A 21,976-nucleotide genomic window follows, 5' to 3' on the forward strand; every position below is an offset into this window, starting at 1 on the left:
GGGGGGGGGGGGGAGAGGGGGGGGGGGGGGGGGGGGGGGGGGGGGGGGGGGGGGGGGGGGGGGGGGGGGGGTGAGCGTACAGCCGATTCACTGCGAGGGCTGAAGGCCGCGCTCAGACATCAAAACCTTCTTAGCGATGACAAGTAATCAACCATCTGATGCTTTGCAGTTTCATTCCCTGGGAAGCTCAAAGGGATGCCTTATGTATTTGGACAAATTTAAATTACAGTCTGTCTTACCTTCCCTGCTCTGCCTGCCAAGAACGAATCACAACCCCCCACTAAAATGTGTGGGTGCCGTGCCAGAGAATGCTCTAGTCCACAGGCATTTTCTCCGCGGCTTCTCTCAAACCTGCGGCCAATAGCAGCGCACACTGGGGGCTGCCAGGGGGTAAAGGCAGGACCGATGAGGTGAGTGGCCATGAACTACGACTTTGGCTCAAGGAAAGAATATTTCAGATGCCGCAAAGGGAGCTGAAAATCCATCTGAATTACTGAAGTATGGTTTCAACATCCAGATGACGGACTTGCCGGTGCTGGGAATGAGGACAACTTTCCAGCACCGGGGACAGACAGCTGTGGATTTGGGCAAAGCTCCTCTGTAAATGTGTAAACTGAGGAAACGGGATATCAATTTCAAAAGGTTTTTTTTTTTTTGCTTCATACCGTGTTCAAATAAAAGTTGATCTAGAAACACCTCCCAAATATGTTATCTTTTACCTTCCGATTATTATTCAAATAAAAGTTGATCTAGAAGCCCTCCCACAAAAAAAAAAAAAAACATTTTTTTTTTCCTCCAGACCATCATTCAAATAAGAGTTGATCTAGAAGCCCAATAAGCAGAACAGATGTATTGTTCTCCTAACCATCAGGGAAATGCAGACCAAACCCACAATGAGACATCCCCTCACACCTGTTAGCAGGGCTATTTCCAAAACAGCAAAAAGATATGTGTTGGTGAGGATCGGGAGAAATTGGAACGCTTACCCACTGTTGGTGGGAATACAGAGTGGTGCAGCCACTCTGGAAAATGGTGTGGGGTTCCCACAAAACAATCAAAGTAGAGTCACCTTGTGATCTATCAACCTGACTTCTGAGTGTACATCCAAGAGAAGCTAAGTCAGCCTCCCGAGATATTGGCAACTCTCACTGTACCGTTATTCACAAAAGCCAAGCTGTAGAAATAGTCCAAATGCCCATCAGCAGATGAATGAAGAAGACATGTTAGATACACACACACCCACGCACGGATGGAATATAGTTCAGCCTTTAAAAAGAAGGAATTCCTGCAAGTTGCAACAGCAGAGACGAATCTGGAGGGCATTATGCTAAATGCAGTAATGCAATCATCAATAACGAATGATTCTATTCACATGACGTATCTAAAACAGCTCAGCTCAGGGAAGAAGAGAACGCAACTGTGGTTGCCAGGGGCTAGGAAAGGGGGAAAAGAATTTCTTGAATGGATGCAAAGTTTGTGGTATGCTTAGCACCTAGCTGGCTCTGTCAGAAGAATGAGTGACTCTTAACCTCGGTGTGGTGGGTTCCAGTCCCACACTGCATTGTGGAGATTACTTAATAAACTTAAAAATCTGTGTTATGCAAAATGAGTATGTTCTAGCGATTTTCTACACAAGGTAGCACTTGTAATTAACAGTGTGGTGTTGTGTACTTTAAAAAAAGGGAGTAGAGCTCATGTTAAGTGTTCGTATAAAACAAACACAAACACACACAAAAACAGAACACAGGGACATTTTTGGAGATGAAGGGCATGTTGAGTACCTTGGCTATAAGTGATGTGTGTACATGTCCAAACTTTTCAATATGTATATAATTGTTGTGTGCAACTGTGAAATATTAATTATACCTCAATCAAGTGAGAAAAAAAAGAGAGGGTATAAAGGGAACTAAAACGCTAACTTGAAAAGGTATCTGTGTTCTGATATTTACAGAAGTATTATTGCTAACAGTGAAGGCATGGAAACAATCCAAGGGTCCATCACTGGCTGAATGAATGAAGGAGTCACAGTACAGGTACACAATGGAATAGTATTCAGCCATAAAGAATGAGGGAATCGTTACCATGGATGACAACGTGAATGAATGCTCCCTGAAGGGATTCTAAGTGAAATAAGTCAAAGAGAAAGACAAATACTGTGTGAGCTTACACGTGGAATCCTAAAAAAAGAAACATGACACAATAGAACCCCCAAATCCACCAAACTCATAGAAGAAGAGATCAGATTTGTGGTTACCAGAGGTGGCGGGGGCGGGGGGGAGAATGAGGGAAAATGGTCAAAGGGTACAAACGTCTACTTTTTAAGTAAGTACTGCAGATGTAATATATAATATACTGACTACAGCTAACACTGTTGTACGATGTGTAAGAAAGTTGTTAAGATAGTAAACCTAACAGTTTTCAGGGCAAGGAAAAATTTCTTCTCTTCTTTTCTCTGTATTGTATCTGACTGAGAGGACAGGTGTTAACTAAACCTACTGAGGTAATCATTTCACAAAATACGTAAGTCAACCTATGGCGCTGTATACCAGAAACTTATACAGTGACATCTGTTAATTATTTCTCAATACTCTTGGGAAAGAAACAAATTGAGGTTAAAAACAAAAGCAAAGTTTTTAAAGTAAAAAACAAAAAAAGAAAGTAAATTCAATCTTGTTGCTTTTAACCAAATCTCGGTTCGGTGATGGGCACAATGCATTCTGGCTGCCAGCCTTTCTGGCTGCTTACTAAACTGGACGTGGTAAAATCCATGCATCATGAGAAGAAGGGGTGTTGCTGTCACTGCAGGGAGCCTGGGGCAGGAAGGCTCCTCCAGCTACTCCTCCGGCTCCCTCACTGGTCCAGCTCAGGCATTGTGGGAAATCCTTGTGGGGGGCTGTTCCGTCTCTGCTGTTATACAACCCCAGGAATTCCCAAAGTGCGGTCCCCTGACCAAGCATCAGCAAGAGCCGAACTTGTAAGAAATGCGAGCACTTGGTCCACATCCGGGTCCCTACTGAATCGGAAACCGTGGGGGCGGGGCCCAGCAATCCGTGTTGCAGGAGATCCGGATGCATCTTGTCTGAGGGCTACTGTGTTATTTAGTCCCTGATGTCCAAGTGGTTTGTTTCCTCTCAACGGCCATCAAACCTGAGGCCATCTGACAATTTACTAGATTGGGGTCAGCAAGCACAGTTTCTACGGGGGACGGGATTTAGAAACTAGCTATGATTTTCTCCCGAGACCCGGATATTACAGAGCGGCTTAGTACCCTGCTCTGGCCCATCTGCAGAAGATGTGAGAAGGGCGGGGCACACGTGCTGAGGCTCTGCCTCTTGCAGTTGGTTGGGTTTTAAAAAGCAGCACTAAAGGAAATTGCAAACACACACTCCTACAAATGTGCTCTGCCCGGCCCCACGCCTCCCAGTGTTGCCTGGGGATCACCCTTCCATGATCTCTGTGGGGCGGACTTACACAGAGACGGGGAGGAAATGGGGCCCCGTAACAGTCAAGTTCACAGCCTTGGTGACAAGGATAACAAGAGCAAGAGAATGTCAGGCGCTGTGCTAATTCCTATATTGACTTTCTCATGTGATTTCCTGAGTATCTTCACAAGGGACTATTATTATCTATGATTTTATAGGTGAAGAAAATGAGGCAGAGAAAGGTCAACTAACTTATTATAGTGGGGAGAATAACACCTCCCCAAAAGCATACATCCTGCTCTGGAAAACTTTGGACTGTGTTACTTTACATGGCAAAGGCATCTTGCAGATGTGATGAAATGCAGGATCTTAGATGGAGAGCGCATACTTGATGGCCTTAGTGGACCCCGTATAAACACAGGGTGTTTCCATGAGGGAGGTAGGAGGGGAGGAGATGATCGTAAAAAGCAAAGTGCAGGGAGAACCTGGGCGGCTCAGCCGGATAAGCATCTGACTCTTGATTTCCACTAGGGCCATGCTCTCACAATTCCTTAGATGGAGCCCTTCATCGGGCTCTGTGCTGATGACATGGAGCCTGCTTGGGATTCCCTCGCTCTCCTTCTGTCTCTGTCCCTCCCCTGCTCACACGCATGCATGTGTACTCTCCCTCTCTCAAAATAAACATACATTTGAAATAAAATAAACCTCCCTCCAAAAGAAACAAACAACAACAACAAACCAAAGTCAGAAGGATGCAGCCTGTAGGCAAGGGATGTGGGCAGCCTCCAAAAGCTGGAAAAGGCACAGGGTGGATTCTCTCCTACAGCCTCCAGGAAGGATACGGTTCTGACACCTTGATTTGAGTCTCACAAGATCCACTTCCTATTTCTGACGTTCAGAACTGCAAGGCAATGCATTTGCATTGTTTTAAGCCATTAAGTGGTAATTTTTTTATGGCAGCAAAAAGAAACTAATACTTGTCAGGGTCACATTGACCATTAGGCTGTGGATCAAGGCTACACCCTCACCCTGTCTGATTCCAGAGTCCTCAATCCTAGTCCTGGCACAGGTGTTTGGAGCCTGTGCTGTAAGAAACAGTGTTGAGTGCAATGAAGAGGCAAGGATACTTTCTCCCACCTGGCCTTGCCTTGTCCGTCACCATTCCAGCTCTAAGAAGGATTCTCATTTCCCGGGAAGGGTTTTGTGGCACATGTGGTAGATTCCACGTGGATTTCTTTAGGCTGCTCCTCCGTTAAGCGTGTTGCCAGCTGATGTGGCCAATGGGGGAATGTTTCCCTCTTACATGGCAGCCCTGTCTGCCCATTTAAATGCTTCACAATCAGTTCCTTGACAAGAAAAAGATGGTTTTTCTTCTGGATCTTGGAAGAACTCTCTAAAGGGTAGGTGGTCCAGCTCCTCGTCAACACATTAACCTCTTCATCTCCAAGGGGACCATGAGTCCCTGGATGTTCACAAGCTGTGTCCCATTTTCAAGACCTACCATGTCCAAGGCTCTTTATTATCTATAATAGGGGGTCATATTATCTGCCCCAAGCCCCTCACAGAATCTTCTGGAAGAACTATTATGTTTATAGATGTAGACATGCGTCCTAAATTCTAGAAGTTCAGCTACACAAAATGCTTATTATCATTTCCCTAACAGGTTCCTTGCTGCCACCTTTTAATTTCATTGTCAGTGCAAAAATAAAAAGCGTTGACGGGCTAGATGGAACTTCATGACTCAGGCATTTGGTGTCTGTGGAGAATGAGAAGGGAGTAGAAGTAAGCCGTAGGAGACACTAAAAATACTGGAGAAATAAGCTACTCAAAGAGTTGAAATCAGGATAAACTCAGAAAACTTCAAAGCACATGCTCTTTCAAGGGTTTGGGATTAAAACTTAGTAGAAGTACCTTTCAAGAACTGGCCTTCAAAGTATTTTGTGAAGAGATGATCAACACATGTAAGATGAGGAATTGCTTAAGAACCGAAGGGCTTCCGAAAATGTCCTTGTTGGCGGGGAGAGGCGAAGCATGAAAAGACAGCATTGCATGTCTCTCACCCTTGAGGATTCAATTCGAATCCCACCTCTTCTCCACCAGTCTCCCTGATCCACGCAGGCGGCGGGAACTGTTCCTGGCCCAGCGGCTTCTTGTCCCACCATTCACATGTCCGCGCCGTCTTGTGTCAAGATGTTCACTTGTTTGAAATTCAACTGGATTGTAAGCCACTTGACAGGAGAGATCGTGTCCTGTATGTATGCTGTGTCTTCACGGGGCTTCGAGCAGTAGAAGGCACATCATGTCAGGTGGCGAGTCCGTTTCTAGACAGTCTTTGCTCACACCTCAAGCACACGTGACAAACCGCTTTGTGGCCTTGTCTTAGTTTTTAGAATCATCGCATGTGTTCCATCACCTCCTGGACGTCCTGTTAAATCTTTATCTCCGTCCTCCCCCAGCTTCCCGGCTACAATCCAAAGTTAGGATCTGAAATCTTGATCTTGTACGACCTGCTATGGCATGTGTTACAGACCTTTGTCTCAGGACCGTGGGACGCATTCGCCCAGCTGCTGGAACATCGGCAATGATGGCTCTCAGCTGGGTCATGTCTTACCAGGTTCCCCCCACCCGTGTAGCCACCTCACCCAAAGCCATAGCCCTTCCCAAGGGAATGTACTCTAAAAGGTGTGGAATGTAAAGCCCTTGCCTCAAAGTGATTCATGTCCAATGGGTAGCTCCAGCTCAGGAACTCCTATGCAATTGGACATGCACCTTATTCCAACCGTATTGCAGCTTAACGCCTCTGCTGAGCAGTACTGTCCTGCCTCCTTCATTTCTCCACCCCTCAGGTTCCCGAGAGCCCTCTGTGATACACATCCTCCATGCAGATCTCTGCATCAGAGCCTGTTTCCTAGGGAACCTGTTCTGTGACAGACCTCACACATAAATAAGAGAAAAATAAACAATGCCCACAGCGTGAGGGACTGCGGAGGGCGCCTCTACCTTCAAGCCAGTCCAATCTGGTCAAGGCTCCCAAAGCCTGGCAGCGAACACAGCCACCAGCCTGACCACCCACTGTCAACAAAGTGAAGTCTGGTCACCTGTGTCCTCTCCATCGGTGCTTCCCACTAGAACTTTCTGCGATGACGGACGCGTTCCCTGTCTGCCCTGTCCAACACAATAGCCTTCAGTCACTTCAGACTGCTGAGCACTTGAAATGCAGCTAGTGTGACTCAGGTACTTCATTCCTAAAAATTAACTTATATTTAAATTCAAACAGCCACATGTGTCTAGTGGCTCCCATTAGGAACAGAACAGCCCTAGATTACGAATCTGGCAGGTCTAGAAAGGCAGTATCTCAATGGCTTGGTTTCCACCTGTCTTTACTTCTACCTCTCCATCACCTGGAAGTAAGTGGCGCGGCTCCTTCAAAGTCATCCTAATGAGGCAGACAGAGGAACTACGTACCAATAAAGTGCCCTTTTCTTTGACCTCTGGTCTATATGATCCTGGAGCTTCAGCTCTAGGCTTCCTACATGAGGAAGCAAAAAGAGAGAAAGACAAAGCTGCCAATTTGAGGTGAGCAGGCTGGGGGCCCATGAGAGGCCTTCAGTCCTGCCCTGTTTCTTAGACAAGGATGGTCTCTTATTACTGACCCAGACATGTCAGATGGGGCCCAGGGTGACAGCACATGGCCGCACCTGGGCAAGTTCATGACTGTCCTGCAAAAAATGACTCTGCGTACATGCCCTCCAGACACGGGGTCATTCCCATCCTCCTGCCATCCGAGGGTCAGCCCGGACAGAATCCGTGTGAGCCACTGAGAGCAACTGAAATTGAATTCAATGCAATTTGAAACCATCCTGTTTACTTAAAGCCCAGAAGCCCAGTGTGAGAAGAAGAATCCAGGCACAGGCGGTGGTAGTTAAATTTGTTCATTTTTCTTTCTTGCTGCAATTTTATCTTTTCTGAGCAATTTAATGAAGACTCCAGAGGAAAGAATTAAATGTCTGCTGGTTCAATTACCAAGTAATGAAAAGGTCGAAAGGAGTCCCACGCGCTGTGCGCTGAGCCGCCCTGAAAGCCTGTGCTTGCAGTGAAATCTTCTGTGTGCTGGTCACACTTGCGTGTTGCCACCCACAAATTGTATGGATGAGCGTCGTTGTAAGAAGCAGAAATCAAGAGCGGGGAGAGGTTGCCCCCTCCAAGGGTGAGAAGGCCTGGCCCGCGGGAGCATCTCATGACCCCCACGGCTGGAGTGAGAGGCACGGTGGAGGCTGGAAACTACATCACGAAGGACCAGGCTGGCACTAAATTCATCCTCTGAGAAGGTTCTAATCACTTCTGGCCCTGAACACATTACAGCTAGCCTGTTGTTGGGGCTCCATGCAGGGTACGTCTCCGGGGCCCAGTGGACCTGCCAGCAATGAGTTCAAGGGCTCTATGCAGCTTCCCCGGCATCTGAATAGCTACCCCCGCCCCCAACCTGCCCCAACTATACACAGAAAACAAAGACTACAGAAACACAAAAATCCTGGACAGAAGCCAAAACCAAAGATAAAATAAAACTATGGTTTTGGGAATTCAAGCTTTAAAAATCAAGTCTCTTTGGAAATAATAAGCAAGCAAAAAGTCAGGTCGGTATAGACTCTGCTCAGCCCAACACCAAGGTCACTGTCTGTCTCTCCACTCATGCTGGGGCTTCTCCAAAACCTTTGGAGAAGATGACATTGAAAGACTCAATGGACAAGTCATTGTACAGCTGCTTTTTAAAAAATTTTTTTACATTTATTTATTATTGAGAGACAGAGCAAGAATGGGGGGGGCAGAGAGAGAGGGAGACACAGAATACAAAGGCAGGCTTCAGGCTCTGAGCTAGCTGTCAGCACAGAGACCCATGTGGGGCTCGAACTCACGAACTGCGAGATCATGACCTGAGCCAAAGTCAGTTGCTCAACCAACTGAGCCACCCAGGCGCCCCGTTCAGCTGCTTTTTCACCCTTAAATTAAGTTCTTTGGTTACTTAAGAGAATAGCCTTTTTAGGAAATAGACACTGAAACATTTAACGATAAAGGGCCATAATACATATCACTGACCCACAGTAAAAAGTGTGTGTGTGTGTGTGTGTGTGTGTGTGTGTGTGTGTGCGCGCGCACCTACCTTTATCTACACAGATGTAAACATTTACATACACGAGTACACATATTTGGGGGAGGGACGAGACAGAAACCAGACTACATGGTAAAGCAGGTGAGATAAAATGTGAATAATTGTTGAATCTAGGTAAAGAGATTTTGGGCAGCCTTTGACAATTTACCTGCAAGTTTGAAATTATTCCAAGTGTTAAACTGTGCAAAAAGTTTTAAATAGTTGGAAGAGTTTTGCTTCTTTCTCTTGTGCTCTCTTCTCTATTAGCTTCTTGCTGGATACCCTTACAATTCTACAGCGCCGCACTCTGGCTGACAGTGCCCCGGAGGGGAACACCACTCTGAGAAAGCAACAATTCTGGGGATAGATGTAATCAGGATAAGGATTCCTTTGGAGAAACCACTCACAGAGATGATTCTAGAATGGCCCCTCCCATGGAGTGCTGGTGATGACTCAGAGTTTACTCTGGGGTTGGAGATGGGATTATGGATAGGGAAAGCAAGAGTATCTCTGGATCATTGCTTCCTCTCTTCTCTAAAGATACTTCAGTCAAGGGTATTAGGTTTTCAAGGTTTTAGAAATCACTAATATGTTTCAAATCATGTTAAAATATATGTGAGGGGCACCATTAAGCGTCAGACTTGATCTCAGCTCAGGTCACAGTCTTGCAGTTTGGGGGTTTGAGCCCTCTTCAGGCTCCATGCTGACACTGCAGAATCTGCTTGGGATTCTCTCTTTCCTTCTCTTTCTCCCCCCCCCGCCCCGTCCCTTGATCATGCTCTTGCTCTTTCTCTCAAAAAAAAAAAAAGGAAACTTAAAAAAATAAAATATATGTAAATATATGTAGAAACAAATTGTATGAGAAAAAGAAAATCCCTGAATTATTTATGCCACTTTTGGGGGAGGGCGTGCCTGAAATGAGAGACGCTAGGATCGTTCTCGTATCAGAAGAGAACCTCTCTGAGGACACCCGGGAGGCTCAGTCCGTGGAGCGTCTGACTTCGGCTCAGGTCACGATCCTGCGATTCTTAAGTCCGAGCCCCACATGAGGCTCGCTGCTGTCAGCCTGTCTGCTTAGGACCCTCTGTCCCCCTCTCTCTGCCCCTCACCTGCTTGTACTCTAACCTAAATAAATTTTATATAAAAAAAAGAGCACAGAACCTCCCTGAAGTCTGACCTTAATCAGTACTGCTACTCCTGTATTCCCAGAAACACAACTGTGTGATGCAACTGAATGAACATGTATGGCTGGCTGACTGAGCAGCACCTGAGGGAAAGTTCCGCGCTCACTTCCTCAGCCTTAAGACTGCACTTTAAGATTTATGAAAATCTAAGCAGAGGCTTCTTTAACTACAGGGCTCTCTCTGCATAAGCTTCTCTTCTCCTCTTCTCCTTTATTCAGGATTCCATATTTAACGTTTATTAGCATCACAAAGAAAAAGGTGAGGTACCAACTGGACAAAGATATTTTTCCTACATATAATGGAATAGGATTAATACCCAGAGTACAGAAAACGTCCCTACAAATGAATGAAAATTAGAAAAATAATCCAAAATAAAAATTGTCAAAGAAAAAAAAACCTTGAACAGGTATTCCATAGAAGAGAAAGCACAAATAGCCAAAACGCTCAGCCAAGATGCTCAAAGTCATTAGTAAGTGGAAAATGCAAATTAAAATGCAAATACCAGGTCATAAATACACGGGCAAAACTTCCAAAGTCTGACAATATCAAGTGCTGACAACGTTGCAGAACAATGGCATTCTTTTATTTTTAATTTTTTCTTTTGGCGTTTATTTATTTTTGAGAGAGAGAGATACAGAGTGTGAGTGGGGGAGGGTCAGAGAGAGAGGGAGACACAGAATCCGAAGCAGGTTCCAGGCTCTGAGTTAGCTGTCAGCACAGAGCCTGACGTGGGGCTCAAAGCCAGGAACCATGAAATCATGACCTGATCTGAAGTCGGCCGCTTAACCGACTGAGCCACCCAGGTGCCCTGGACAATGGCATTCTAGTTGACTGCAGGAGGGAGCGAAAGCTGGGAGAGCCACTTTGGAAAAGGATGGGTCACCACAGAAAGGAGTTGAAGGTACGCGTGCCCTATGACCCAACAGTTCCCCTGCGGGGTATATACCGAGAAGCCCTATCAAAGATGCGGTGGGTGGTGGTGTTCCAAGATATTCCTAACAACGCTCGTATACTGGTGGCCATCCACAGTCAGCCAACACAACAGCAAGCCAGCAACCTGAGGCATTTCATACAACAGAACGTATCCAGCACCGAAGACAAAGAAACAAGTTGCACACATCCACAAAATGACCACCAGGAACATGAAGTTGGATGAAAAAAACAAATTACAGAAGAATGCATACATATGGATTCTATTTGTGAAACCTTCATAAAGTTTTTTTAAAACATTTATTTATTATTGAGAGACAGAAAGAGACAGAACATGAGCAGGGGAGGGGCAGAGAGAGAGGGAGACAGAATGTGAAGCAGGCCCCAGGCTCTGAGCTGTCAGCACAGAGCCCAACACGGGGTTTGAACTCACAGAAGCGCGAGATCATGCCCTGAGCCGAAGTTGGACGCTTAATTGACTGAGCCAACTAGGTGCCCCAAGGGTTCCTAGGGATAGAAATATATAAGGTAAAACTATACAGAACAAGCAAATAAGAAATAAAAATTCAAGATAGCGGTTACCTGTGTTTAGAGAAGAAGGGAGAAGCAATCAGGAGGAGACTTACGAGCCTTGGATAGAAACACCAACGGCCTATTTCTTAAAAGAAGTAGAGAGCACGTGTTCATTGTGTCATTTTCCCTTACACTTACGTATTTTACAAATATCCTTCCATGTGTATCCAATATTCAATAAAAACAACTTTTAAGAACTGGTGACAAAGCCAGTGACCAAAAATATTTGATCCAAGACCCGTTTGGAAGGGAAAGCGGAGTAAAACAACAGGCCAGCCATTAGGCTCTTGGGGCCTTTCCTTCCAAACACGCCACGCTGGTCTATTGGTCTCTGATTCTTCTCTGTCCACGGATCCGAAACCAGATGCCGCTCTGAGCTGCCCCTTGTCCCGGGCTGGGGCAACATTTCGTGATGTTCATCGGGAGGAACAGCGGAGCTTCCTTCTCCGTCATCCTACCCTCATTAAAATCCGACCTCCTCCAGGTGTGAATGACCAGCACATTACCCTGTTCACGCACGCACACACACATCCAATCTCTGCTGCGTGGTCGGGTTATTATGATATCCAACCGAGTATTACCGAAAGCCGTTATTACCTGACTTTGGCTTTTGAGTTATTCTCTAATATCTGTCCACATTTAATAATGACAATAGAGTACCACAGTGAAAACGAAGCATCTCTCTATCCTCCCATCTATGCCTGAAATCTGATAAAGCTCTTTGAAACACAGACTTCTGTCTACGCTCCAAATACAACCATGGAGCAACAGCTCCTTAAACCTAAACTAAAATTTAAAATGACTGGTATGAGGGTACCTGGGCGGCTCCGTCGGTTAAGCACCTGACTTTGGCTGGGGTCATGATCTTGTGGTTCGTGGGTTCGAGCCCCACATTGGGCTCTGGGCTGACATTTAGGAGTCTGCTTGGGATTCTCTGTGTCCTCGCTCTCTGCCCCTCCCCCACCCACACTCTGTTGGTCTGTCTCTCTCTCTTTTCCCAAAATTTATAAAGATTTAAAAAAATTAGGGATCTAGAATGTTAAAAAAAAACTAAAAAACAAAGAGTAAGTTGAGTGGTACAAGGTGTCAGTATAGCACTTAAGAACAAGATAAATCAAGCTCTAGGAAGTCTGACTCCGTACCTTGGTAGGTTATTAAAGATAAAAAAACAAAACATTCATTGTCCCCCAGCCCACCTTCCATCCAGTGGATGGGGAAGAAGAAAGTTTTATTCTATTTCCAGTATCGCGACATTTTTTTAATGTTTAGTTTTGAGACAGAGCATGAGCAGGGGAGGGGCAGAAAGAGAGAGAGGGAGAGAGGGAGACAGAATCCCAAGCAGGCTCCAGGCTCCGAGCTGTCAGCACAGAGCTCGATATGGGGCTCAAACTCGTCAACCGTGAGATCATGACCTGAGCCAACGTTGGACGCTCAACCAACTGAGCCACCCGGGCACCCCAGTATCATGAACTTCTTCAAAAACTTGTTTTCCTATCAATTACTACAGTGAAGTCTGGCTTCTCTCAGCAACAAAATCCCCACAGGAAAAAAAAAAATCAGATTGGTAAAAAAAAAAAGGGGGGGGGCTTCTCAATGACCCACCTGGAAGAGTCCATCCCTCAAGTCCCCTGAAGTTTCGTGAAGACCCCGTTAGGAGATGCTGTAAAAATACAGCCACTGACCTCAGCATATTGTGCGACTGAACTGGCTTCCACAGCATACACCTTCCTGGCTCCAGCCTGCACGGCAAAAAACGACAGGATTCCTGATCCGCAACCCACGTCCAGAACGACCTGAAGAAAAGTCGCAGACAAGGAAGGGGTGAGAAGACACACAGGCTTCACTCCAGCCTTGAGCATGACCATCAGACTTAACGCTCCAGCTCTGCTATTTCCCAGGGCTCTTACCTTAGTCAAGTTAGGAATCTCTGGGAGACTCCTTTTCCTCGGATGTTTAATGGGGTAATTTCCATGTTTTAAGGTTTGTTGTAGGGAGTAAGTAACATGCAGTGTCTACACAGCACGTGGCAGGTAACTGGTGTTTTTCAAATCGCTGCTACTATTATTATGGTGTCTTTGTCACACGAATCACTTTTAGGATGTCTAGGGCCACGAAAAGTAAGGTGTCATGAATGAGCTTGCCTATCCAATCTGTTAGCACGAAGAAAATGAAAACTGTCACTGATAATTTTACATGTTTTCATATACTTTGTGCTTTATTTTACATATAAAATTTTTATATATCAATTTATCATATATTCATATACATATATATGCAGAAATAACTGAAGAAATGTCTTCAAAAAAATCTAAAAGTGAGGTATGTGCTTGCTTTCCTTGCAGGCCCCTCCACAAAGTTGGGGAGGTTTACAAATGGAGGGTAGGGAGATTTAGGCAGCGGGCAGATGCAATTCTCAGAAACTTTTCTTCTATTCTCTGTGCTCAGACCTTGGTCTTAAATCAAGAAAATCACCTTTCACTGGCACAAGGGCCCAACACTTGGACGGACCTGCTGAGAGAGAAGAGGTACATGATATGTACCAACCATGGCTGAGGCCAAGGCACACATTTCAACCTGGTCACTGAGATTTCAGGTGACTGTGTCCCTGCCCCACCGTTGGCTCTTACTCTTAACATCTTTCAGCACTGGCTCGGAGCCAGATGTTTTGACCGGCTCTAAATCCTTGTAAGAAACATTTGAGTAGATAACATTATTAGGCCTACTGTGGAGACGACCACTTTGAAATTTGGACCTGGACCAACCGGCCCGAGTCCACCCAGCAGCGGACTGGGGCGCGAAGGCTCGCATCTGGGTATTTCTGCCTTCCAAGTGCGTGTTCCGTAAAACCATCCCTGTTTACTGAAACCCGTCTCTGTAAGTCTGCCATCCCCGCACAGCCATGCCAAGAGGCAATGTTTGACAAGGAAGCAAAGTATTACTTCTTGTATGAAATTTAGAAAAGATTTTTTTTTTTTACTTTGATAGCAGGAGAATTTCTCCAAAAAACTGGAAATATCAAGAAGGTGTGTGCGCGTGCGCGCGTGTGTTTTCGCTGCTGCGTCACGCTGGGTGGACACGGATACTGTGCGATTATTCTGGGAGCGCATGCTGTTCGTAACGGGTTCACAGTGCTCACTTCTATTAAATCGAGATCTGCGGCTGTATTCCATATGGTTTCCTAGAGTTTGGGTAATTAGGAGCATTACCAATTTAAAATGTCATCCGGGCTCTGGAATTTGCGGTCAGGCTGTCAATAGTTTTAGAAATACCAACATTCCCTTCCCCTCATCCTCCCCAGAAAATACTTCATGCTCACATGGACCCGCTCCATTGCAAAAACCCCTGTGAGCATACTTGAGCAGATGCAGGCTACTAAGGTGGGGAGAAAAATCTACACCAACCTCCCACCCCCAAGACAGACACCAGGTCCAGAAGACCCTTTCCAAGGCCTTATTCAATAAAAATGTAAAACTTTAGATTCCACGCCCAGTCCAAAGATGCAAACTTAAGACACAGTGAGAACTGCACCTGTCTGCTCTGGGGACAGGTGCCCTAAAAAGGTGTGAGTGGTGCTCTCTGTTTCTTTCATTAGGGAGCCCTGAAGCACATCTTAGAACAGCATTTTTTCGGCGCTCTTGACCGTGCAGATTAAAAACCAAAGAAATGTTTGCCATGAAGGGAGAGAGGAGAAAGGTAATGGGGAGAAAGAGGAAAAGGTCACAGATGGGAGGGAGCCTGCTGTGTGCGGTTCAGACTTCGCCGAGATTAGTCCACTCCGTACGCTCCTGTAGACCCAGAGCATACCTAGAGAGGAGATGAAAAATGACAAACGAAGTTTCCCAACAACCTCATTTCAATACCTATTTTCAGGCCAAGCTAACCTTATTCATTTGGTTATTTCAAAACAGTGCATAGGCCTTGGAAAAGAATCTGATCTTTTCTTAGCATTATCTAGATAACGCCATCTGTTTTCCACGCGTTTATATAAGTAAAAAGTTAATAGGGAATTTTCAGCCCGGGGCTGATAGGAGAGGGAAGGGGGAGGAAGAACATTTTGCCGTGTCTACAGAAGCCATGCGATGTTGGAAACAGAGCTCTGGAGGGCTTAGAATAAATCCTCTGGTGAAAAACCAAAGGTCAAAGCAAATATTTAGGATCTAATGGAAAGAAACTGCCCTGTCCAGCTGGGGTTTCCAGATCTGAGAGAAGAGAGGACACGAACGCAGGTAACTCTCTCATACGCTTTCCCACATGGCGTCTCAGGAAGCCTTGAAGCCACCTTCCATCCTGCTTCCTTGTCCTCACAGAAGATTAGATCGATCCCGGTTTTTATTCCAGCACTGGCAGGCCCTCACAGAACTGGGGATGTGTGAGGACCTCGGCAGACGTGAAGTTCTACTTTTCTGCCCTAGGGAAAAAAAAAATCCGCCCTTGTATCTCTAAAGCCAATTACAGTTTCCCAAGGATGTTCTCCAGGCACTACCTGATTGTCACACCTCCCCGGGAAGGGAGGCCATAGTTTGTCCCCATTTTATTGATAAGGAAACTGAGGCTTGGAGAGACTGCTTCCAGCCCAAGTAACATGGCCAGTAAGCAGCAGAGCTGGGCAGTGCTCACCCCTCCGCACCATCGTGGCCTTCTTTCTGTAGAGTAAAAGATGAGAAAAAAGAGTGCACTGTGAAGAGAAGAAAATCTTGTCATATCACACCTTGAGCAGACACCGCCAAAGGTCCCACACAGCTAGGAAGAAAGTCCCCATTTCCTCGATGGGCTGGCAGTCTTTGGGCCTCAGCAACGTAGCAATGACTGACTTCGCCAGTCTCTTTTTCTGTAATTCCCTTGTCTTCCTCCCCATGCCCCGTAGGCTCGGCAACTGCATCCCTCTCCCGGATTCTGGGCTCCCTCATGTGTGATCCCCTGTGGTGGAGGCAGCTGACAGCCTGTCAGAGACTCATGGGCTCCCAGAGCCTGGATGACACTCCCTGCTTCCCTGCATCTCCAGATGGCCATGGACCACTTCGGCCCAACGGAGGGAAGGGGAAGCCACAAGCGGCCCTTCTGTGGGAAGGTGGCTGAAGCTGTCCCCTGCCTTCCCCACACTCTCTGCTGCTTATGTAGCCATGCTGGACACCACCTGCTGGAACTGAAGAGAGCCCAACCCCCTGGGTCCCCGTTCTGGGAAGAGCCACACAGAACACACTGGACATGGCATGAGAAGAAAGAACCGTTCTTACGTGAAACCACTGAGATTTAGGGACTATTTGCTTGAGTGGTTGGCACACAGTGGCCAATACTTTTCTGCTGGCTGAAATCCTTCTTCTCATTTTTCTCCCAGGGGAAGTAAAGACCAAGCCCAGATCCCAAATCTCTGGGACACGTTCTCTGATGTCCCCAGTCTAGGCTGCCTGGTACATAGCTCTCCAACAGAGCTTAGTACAGGACACTGCCAGTAGGATAAAACCTTGGACTGCAAGTAACCTGCTCTGCGAGTGTTTCTCCAGACGAGCCAACATTTCTAACAAATTCAATACAAGTAGTATGTAGCGCCGAATGTCACATGATCACAACTGAGCCAATGGTTCTTCTCTCTCTCTCTCTCACTGTGGGATTGTGGGTGATTGTCTCTTATGCTCGGATGCTTGATCTAAGGCTGCAATGTTTGGCAGAAATCAGTATAATTTTTCAGAACATTGGAAGGTGCCCACACCTGGCACTAGGGTATTTTTGTCACTTCAGGACAGCTATGGACAGTCCTTTGCTTTTCCACACAAGAGTGAGCTTAGGAATACTTTGCTTCATTCCAGGTCAGGCTGCCTGCAGACACAGACCCTTCCCTCTGCTGCCCTGTTGCAGTTACATTAAACACAGTCTATGACAAGAGGTTTTAATACTGTACTGCAGTCAACATCCATTAGTGAAAAGCATTCTACTCACTAACCTTCTTCTCTCTTGTCTCCCTCACATCAGCCATGAAGGTTTTCAAAGGTAAGTTCAGGTTAATTTGTTTATTTTTCTTTATATTTTATTTATTATTTGCTATTGTATTACAGTAGTGTAATCACTTTTATATGAATAGTTTTGGATTGTGGAACAAATCACCTGAGTTTTCATTACATATTATGGGGAAATTCGCTTTGATATACCAGTACTTTGGATTACAAGCATGTTTCCGGAATGAACTATGCTCATAAACCGAGGTTTTACTGTATTTCCTGTTTTAAGATTTGGTTTTTAAGTAGTCTTTATGTCCAATGTGGGGCTTCTGAGATCAAGAGTCACATGCTCTAACCAACTGAGCCAGCCAGGTGTCCCAACAACACTGCAAGTAATTCATTACATGTTTGCCTAGCCCACCGAGCCTATGAGCTCCCAAAGATAAGGAGCACATCACTTATGTCTCAGAACCCGGCACAACAGGAAAACAAAAACCATTAATAAATATTTGGTGGCAAAATGGCTGAATGTGATGACTCATTAGGGCAGTCTTCTAATTCCAACATCACCATGAAATATTTCTGGAAATGGCTTATGACGTTCCCCAGCCATCCCAACTCTGGGAATGTCCCTGCTTGCATGTAAAGCTAGAGCCAGAGCTCAGCCCAGGATGCCCTGGCCTTTTTCAGCACTTATATCCTGAATTGTTTCACCCAACCTTACCTACTGCTTCTTGGTCTCCAAGCCATCTCACAGACCTGACACTGTACTGTTTCTCTTTGTGATCTCTATCTTCTTCCTTGACTGTGATCCCAACATGTCCCTTGGGTCACTCTTGTGACTATCTGAGGTAGCCTTTTGCCCTGACCCAGGCCTTCTAGGAAGGTTCCATGTTCCCTTCTGCCACAGGGCCTTAGTGCATGCTGCCTCCTTTGTCTGGGGCGCTCCTCATTGCACACTCCATGATATTTAGATTTTTACTTAGTCAATGCCCATTATGCTAAGTCTTTTCTACTTGAGCTGTGCTCCACTTTCCTCCACCTGCTTTTTGTCCTAAGTCTGACCTATTTGGACTGCACCAATGGCTTCCTTGCCACTGGACTCCAGTTGGGAGCAGTCAAGAGAAAAGCCAACAGGAAGTCAGAGGGAGTGAGGACAGTGAAATCAGACGAGTTATTCTCCTGGCTTGTTCCTTCCTGGATCTCCACAGATTGGCTGTCTCCTCTCCCCAAAGCCACAATTTTTGTTGGGCTTCCATCCTTACAGTTATGGCCATCCTATCCGCTTTCTGGCAAGCGCCCATTGAGGCCCACATGTGCTAAGAGATCTCCTCTCTAGCTACTCCCAGACTGCTTCAGCGCCCTGTGTTGGGTCCCTTAACTCTGCCCACATCTGAGTACACAGTCCCATTATTTAGCTCTCCTAAAACACCCTGTCGGGTGTACAAACCCTCTCCGGCAGGACCTTTGGTTGATACACCAATTCAGCCTTCAGATTCCAAATGGCTCTCCGTGAGAGAAGACATTCCTAATCTTTGTTCCCTCCCCAAGCGAAGTATAAGCCCTCCTATTGTACGTTCTTCCTTTATAACACTCATCGTGGTTATAATTTCCCACTCAATGAGTGATGATTTGATTAGCACCTGCTCCCCTGGGTTATAAGCTTGATTAAGGGGAAGATTTCCGCCTGTTCCTCACTCCCTACCGAATCCCGGATAATAGCATCATTCTGGCACACAGTGGAGACTGTTGCTAAATCTCTGAACAAACTGAATAAATCATAATGTGTCTCTGGGCCACCTGGGTGGCTCAATCAGTTGAACGTCTGACTCTTAATTCCAGCTCAGATCATGATCCCAGGGTTGTGGGATCAAGCCCCACATCAGGCTCTGTGCTGGGTTTGGAACCTGCTTGAGACTCTCTCCCTCCCTCTGTCCCTCTCTTCCACTCACACTCACTCTCTCCCTAAAAAAAGAAAAGATGTATCTCACAAATAGGGAACCAATTCATGATCCAAAAAATACTACCTCCTATGAAAGCACCTTCTACAAGCATAACATACCTTCTCCAATCTAGTGATCTTAAGCATCCTTCAAAGGATGACTTTTTTGACATTGCCATATCAGCATTACACTATGATCCCATTGGCTCTTGTGTACAATGTTCCTCTAGAGAGAACGCATCATCAGCTGACCCCAGACACACAGGCAGCTACTTTGGGTCTTAAATAGGGGAACCCAAGAAAATGGTGTGAGCTCGGTGTCAGGACTCACAGCGGAAAGTCAACAACCAGTCCATGTAATCGTGGCCAAGCCTTCTAGAATTTATTTGGAAGTAAAGCAAATTTGAAAAATATTAAAAAGACAGGGCTGTCCTGTTGCTTATACAGATGATTTTAATTACATGCTCTGGTGGTTTTCCTGGGCAAAGAAATCCTGCAAAATGTTTGGACAGGGCTCAAAAAGCTCTAAGGAGGTTCAGAGCCACGCATTTGGATTTTACTAGGTTAAAATTAATGAGGAATATCGAGGTCTTTATGAAAGTGTGAAACAAAATTACTCTTGAATAACAGAGTAAAAAGAAAGTAAATACATACCATTTGTTTTATGCTTATTATCTTGTGATGCCTGTTACAACTTTGTTGGCATTACCTCATTTCCTTGTGATGACAATTCTATATTCAAAGGACTATTATTTTCTCCATGTTGTAAAGAGTCTGAGAATCCAATGAAGTTATAGCTATGGACTCAATAAACAGCAGAGATGCAATAAAAAAGCAAATGCATCTAACTCAAACCCTCTCCTCTTAGCCCCTCCCTTCTTCTTCCATTTACTTTTTTTTCAAAGTTTATTTGTTGATTTTGAGAGAGAGAGCAGGGGAAGGGCAGAGAGAGAGAATTTCAAGCAGACTCTGCACTGTCAGCATGGAGCCCAATGTGGGGCTCCAACCCACAAACTGTGAGGTCATAACCTGAGCCGAAACCAAGAGTCAGATGCTTAATGGACTGAGCCCCCTGGGTGCCCCCCATTTATGTTATTCTTTGTACTCTTCAGGCTACAGTAATACTGGTCACATTTATTCTTCTTTTTTTTGCCCCAGCAATTTTATAATTGTCTCCCAAGACTGAGGTCCTTGCTTACCCCACAATTAGCCCCTTGAATGATGCCAGTTATTATTTATTAATTCCTTCTTTCTTTCTTTGCTTGAGCACAGCAGTAGCTGATCTGAACTGCAATATTCCAACTGTAATTTCAGTGTGCCCTATACTCCTAAATCCTGTGTCCAACCCACACGTCCACGTCCAAGGCCACCAGCGCTGCTTCTAGCCATTATCTTACCACATCGGGAGACACCTCCACCAAATCACCAGAAGTGACATGGACCCCTGCTCCTGTAGCGCTGTGCGTGTCCTCATCACCACCTGCCAAGTCTGCCTGCCTCCACAGACTTCCCTCGACTCTTCCAGCATGCCAGCCCTCGACTGACAGACTGACTCCCTAGCTTCTAGGCAGTAACAAAAAGAGGGACGGGGCCTGCATAGCTTTTTGTGGTCAGAGAAGAAAAATCCCAAATCACCTCAAGGCCTGCAGAAGGCATCCTTTTATGGCCTTTGCAGCTAAGCCTTCAATTTTGTTCAGATAATTAGCACTTTCACTATGGCATAAGAATCCTGCAGTGGTAGCTTCTCAGAAGGCAGAATTCTACGTCTGCTATGCAGTGAAACTTGGTTTCAACCAAAGAACCATCTGTATTTAAATAATGTATAATTAGTGCTTAGGAATCCATGCTTCCTCTTGCCAGGTCTTCTGGCAGAAGGAAGATAAATTCTTCACCAACTTTTTAACCACCTTTCACCAGTTCTCCCATGATTTTCCTCTATTATTACAGAAAAAAGACTATGTGGATCACTCGATGATTAGCCCCTTCATATGCTTCCAGGGGTCTCAGAGGAATGCTTACCCAGCTCTAAAGTTTTAGACACTCATTCATCAGACATCGCCTAAATGCCGCACACGACCCACCGTGCCAAGCACTGTTAGGCGTTGCGAACGCGGAGATGAATGCAACAGGGCTGTCGGGGCAGAGAAGGAGATGGGTCAGAAAGAAGTACAATTATGCATTGCATTATTGTATGACACTAATTATTTGTATGCAATAATGTGTTACACTAATGTATGACAGAATTACAGAAAGGGCACAGTGAGCATATGAAGGCAGAAGGGTCTGTTCTATCAAGCAGTCTGGAAAGACTTCACTGAGGCAAACTGAGCAATGGAAATTGCAGGTTGAGTCAATGTTGTGCTCTCTGAAGTGACGGAGCAGTGGGAGCACCTAGCGCCCGTCACATTTAGGAGGCACACTTCCTCCGAGCATCATCTGTGCACCAGGCATAGAGGTAGGCGCGTGGCTGAGACATTAACATGGCACAAGCCAAAGGTGGAGAAACTGGCAGACACCGATTACAGATGGTCTCGGATATAAGACCAAGAGCTTGGACTTGATCCGTAAGCAAAGAAGGATCATTAAACGTTTCAACAGGAGACTTCCTAGTTGCACTTTAATAGCATCCCACTGGGGGCGCGGACTGGAGGGTACAAGGTGAGAGGTGGTGGCTCCAAACCAACATCGGTCCCCTCTTCCTTCTCATCAGAAACTCAATGTTACTGAGTTCTTCTCCTCCGTTTAGTTACCATCCCCAGTCTCAGGGAGGGATCCTGGGTGCCTGTGTCAATCCTAGCCAGTTCCATTCTGCTTGCCAGTGACAGCGTTAGGCTTGGGCGTGTGAT

The 21,976-nt window shown here is 45.8% G+C and overlaps 1 protein-coding gene across 1 annotated transcript in view; it reads right to left on the minus strand.

Moving 5' to 3' along the window:
• The window catches only part of LOC115275972 (histone-arginine methyltransferase CARM1-like), a 173,523-nt gene that overhangs the window by 83,211 nt on the left and 68,336 nt on the right, over positions 1–21,976 (minus strand). Inside the window, exon 5 of the mRNA XM_029919685.1 lies at positions 12,938–13,048. Coding sequence (XP_029775545.1) covers positions 12,938–13,048 — 111 coding nt within the window. The remainder of the gene's footprint in view (positions 1–12,937; positions 13,049–21,976) is intronic.

Source organism: Suricata suricatta, chromosome 13, assembly GCF_006229205.1.
Source record: "Suricata suricatta isolate VVHF042 chromosome 13, meerkat_22Aug2017_6uvM2_HiC, whole genome shotgun sequence".
Classification (NCBI taxonomy): Eukaryota; Metazoa; Chordata; class Mammalia; order Carnivora; family Herpestidae; genus Suricata; species Suricata suricatta.